General features: G+C 31.6%; 1 protein-coding gene across 1 annotated transcript; it reads right to left on the minus strand.

Moving 5' to 3' along the window:
• Window positions 1-2,197: 2,197 nt before the first annotated feature.
• LOC11405733 (major pollen allergen Lol p 11) lies at window positions 2,198-3,076 on the minus strand. The gene is made up of 2 exons (XM_003596372.3): window positions 2,826-3,076; window positions 2,198-2,586 (listed from the first exon to the last, which is right to left on the minus strand). Exons 1-2 carry the CDS (start codon window positions 3,004-3,006, stop codon window positions 2,270-2,272), a joined length of 498 nt encoding a protein of 165 aa, XP_003596420.1. The 5' UTR covers window positions 3,007-3,076; the 3' UTR covers window positions 2,198-2,269.
• Between the last annotated feature and the right edge of the window lie 225 nt (window positions 3,077-3,301).

The raw sequence follows: 3,301 nt of genomic DNA on the forward strand, positions 1-3,301 counted from the left end.
AAGGAGAGAGATTGTGATTTCTGTTTGTGATGTGGCGTGTATTCTATGGCTTGACTCTGACACTTGGCTATTTATAACCTGCCACTTGTGATCTTGACCAATGAAATGGTGACACCTGTTATGAACTTGATTTGGCTCGGCCTTGGGCAATTTGTGCTTTAAGGACCTTTCTGCAAAAAAGTGAAATTGAGGACTAAACTGAAATATATAAAAAAAGGACTAAAAAGTAAATTTAAGAATTTTTGGAATAAAATGCAATCCTGGAAACTATTTGAGGGACCAGAATGTAATTAAAATAAAATTGAACTAAAATTGGTAAATTGAACAAAACGTAAAGTGAAACAAAAAATAAAATCAACAAAAGGACTAAAATGAACCAGTTACTGACATGAGGTATTTTAAAATACCTCCCTGCCGAAATTTTGACAGGAAAAGACCAAAATACCCCTAGGGACTAAACTGACCCAAACTGACTCAAATGCAATTTTTGAAATGATTTTTAAACAAAGACTCAACAATGATTTGTACAGACAAATTGAAAAGACTCAGAGGCAAACACAGGGACTAAAATGGGTTCCACTGCAGGAAATGACCAAAATACCCTTTTGTATGATTTTTTGAAATAAAATGCAAGAAAAGTAATGCGATGTTTCAGAGAGTTCTTAAATGACTTATAATGCAAGAAAAGACACTTTGAATAGTTTTATGCAAGAAAATCGAGCTTGAACGTACTTTGAGACAGAGACAGTAAAATATGCAGATGAAAAGAGAGTAAAGATTCAGAGTAAAACAACAGCGAATTGACAAATATCAGTGTTAAAAAAAAGAAATTTGAATCAGTATTTTTAGGTCCAAAATCAGGGTATAACAAAGTGTAATTTACTCAATAAAAAACTATTAATTCTTTGTGTTATGGAAATGGAAAACATGATCGTGTGTGTTGAGATACGAAAGGGTAAAGATACAATCGTGCGTTTCGTGTTTTATGGTTCCGTAATAACTATCATTATCTTTTGAATTCTGTTGTTCTCCCAACATGTGTTTTGCTCTCTTCCAACCAAACTTTCGAAAATAACCATGCTTGAGTTGTCACGCTGAAAACACGCACTGAAACCCAGCATGAGTTAACTCATGCATGGATTGATAAGTGGAAGAAAGATGCAATGGAAGCATGTATACGTGTGTGAATGTGTTAAAAGAAACCATTATAAGAAGAATGTACGTGGAAGAAACCATTATGAAGGAAGAAAAAATTGGAATATGGGTCAAACAAACCAGCGCGAGTGGGTTTCAGTGTGTGTTTTCAACGTGAGTTAACTCACACAGGGACATTTTCGAAAGTTTGGTTGGGAATGAGCAAAATGTGTTGGCAAAAAAGTCTTATACTTTTTTCTTTTGGTGGCAAAGAAGTCTTATAATTTTCTTTGTTGGAAGGAAGTCTTATATTAAGAGATAAAGACAACGTAATCATGGGCCATTGGCCCTCTATTGTACCCAAAAAAAAGAAAAAAAAAAAGATAGCGTAAATATCTTTTTTTCTTCCTCAATGGTTAGGAGGATCCATATTGAGGACACCGTGGGTAAAAAAAAAGTTTAAAGTGGCTTAAATGAGTTACGATAACATCAAACTAAAAGTTGGTTTATTTTTTTAATTCAAAATTTTAAATAAAAAAATCATTAAAAGTGTGAGTTTCGTAATAGTTGCTTATTATTTTATTATTGGATTAAAATATACAATTCAATTGCATAAGTGTGATGTTGCATTATTTGTCACTTAAATACAACTATAAAACCAAGTTTGAATTCTTTATAAACTTGCAAGTGAAGATGCTCTTATAAATATAACCAGAAGAAATTTTATTTATTTTTTGATAAGCGACTTGAAGAAATAATTAATTAGTTATTCGGTCAATGTTCACAATAATTGTCAATATATAATGAATAATAGAAGAATGACTTGTTAAAAATATAAATAATAGAAGAATAATTCTTTTCTGTAGAAATAAAAATGAAATAATGCTCATAGATATAAAATACCAAATCTCTCCAAATTCTCATTCAATACTCAATGAACAAGAGTTTGTATTTTTTTTTTGGTAACGCACAACAAGAGTTTGTATAGTTACACATAATAACCAATAACACATTTTTGCAGAGAAATAAATAATTTAAACAGATACAGGTTGTACCAATAGAATTTTCACAACATTAAGTGGCCTTTATTTTATTTTTCGTTTAGGATTAACGAATAAGTTGAATGATTGTTTTATCAAAGCTTGTCCACACCAAACTGGTTTTCAAGCCTTTCACAATCAGGAGCAATATTCTTTTCTCTGAATATAAGGGTATTAAGAATGCGAACCACGGAATCAGGACCCACGTTCTTGGTTGGGACAATCATGGCGGATTTGTTCTCCATTAAATGTGTACATGTACCCTTTTTATTTTCGGGTTTCACCATGCAAACGTCTTCTTTGTGATTACCTTTACATACAATCATGTAGAAACCATCTTTGTCGGTGGTACCCTCTGTCTTGAATGTCACATTTTTCTCTCCCTTAGTGCACTCTAAAGTCACTTTAACACCTGCACATCATTTGATCAAGATTAAACCGTCAAGAATCCGAGCAAATTGAAATAACAACGAAAATTCAGCGACAAAAATTAAAATTAAAATTAAAATCATCTCTAATTTCGTCGTTAAATGTCAAAGATGTTAGTCTAGCATTAATGATATATTAATATTATATATATTTATATGATGTCATGATGATAAATTATGGGTTAGAAAATATAAGTTGTGTCATAATATTGTTGTTATTTACCTTCTAGAGGTTTGCACAACCTTGTCTGTATTCCGAAGGCGCAAGGATCACAGATGATCTGGCCATTAACAACGAAAAAATCACCTTTAGTAGCTGGAAAGTTAATTTTTTTATTTGCCAAGACAGATGAGATGCAAAAAGCTGAAACAATGAGAGCAACGATAGCAAATGATCTTGCCATTTTATTTGTTTATTTATTGTTGTTTGTTGATGGTTGTTTGTTGTTCTGATCTTTATTTTCCCTTGTGATGAAAAACAATGTGATACTACCAACTTATATAGGAGCATGCAATAATCTTGGTCCAATCGTTTGTGTGTGGTAATTAACTAATTATGGAGTTTGTTATATTTGGAATGAGAAAGACTTGCTCATATTTTGATTTTTCACCATTGGTTTATTTGACTTAACAAATGCATTAGATAAAATTTTGGAGCCTCTTTCAAATTTGTATAGCCAATTTGGAGAAATAAATATA

Source organism: Medicago truncatula, chromosome 2 (genome assembly GCF_003473485.1).
Source record: "Medicago truncatula cultivar Jemalong A17 chromosome 2, MtrunA17r5.0-ANR, whole genome shotgun sequence".
Classification (NCBI taxonomy): domain Eukaryota; kingdom Viridiplantae; phylum Streptophyta; class Magnoliopsida; order Fabales; family Fabaceae; genus Medicago; species Medicago truncatula.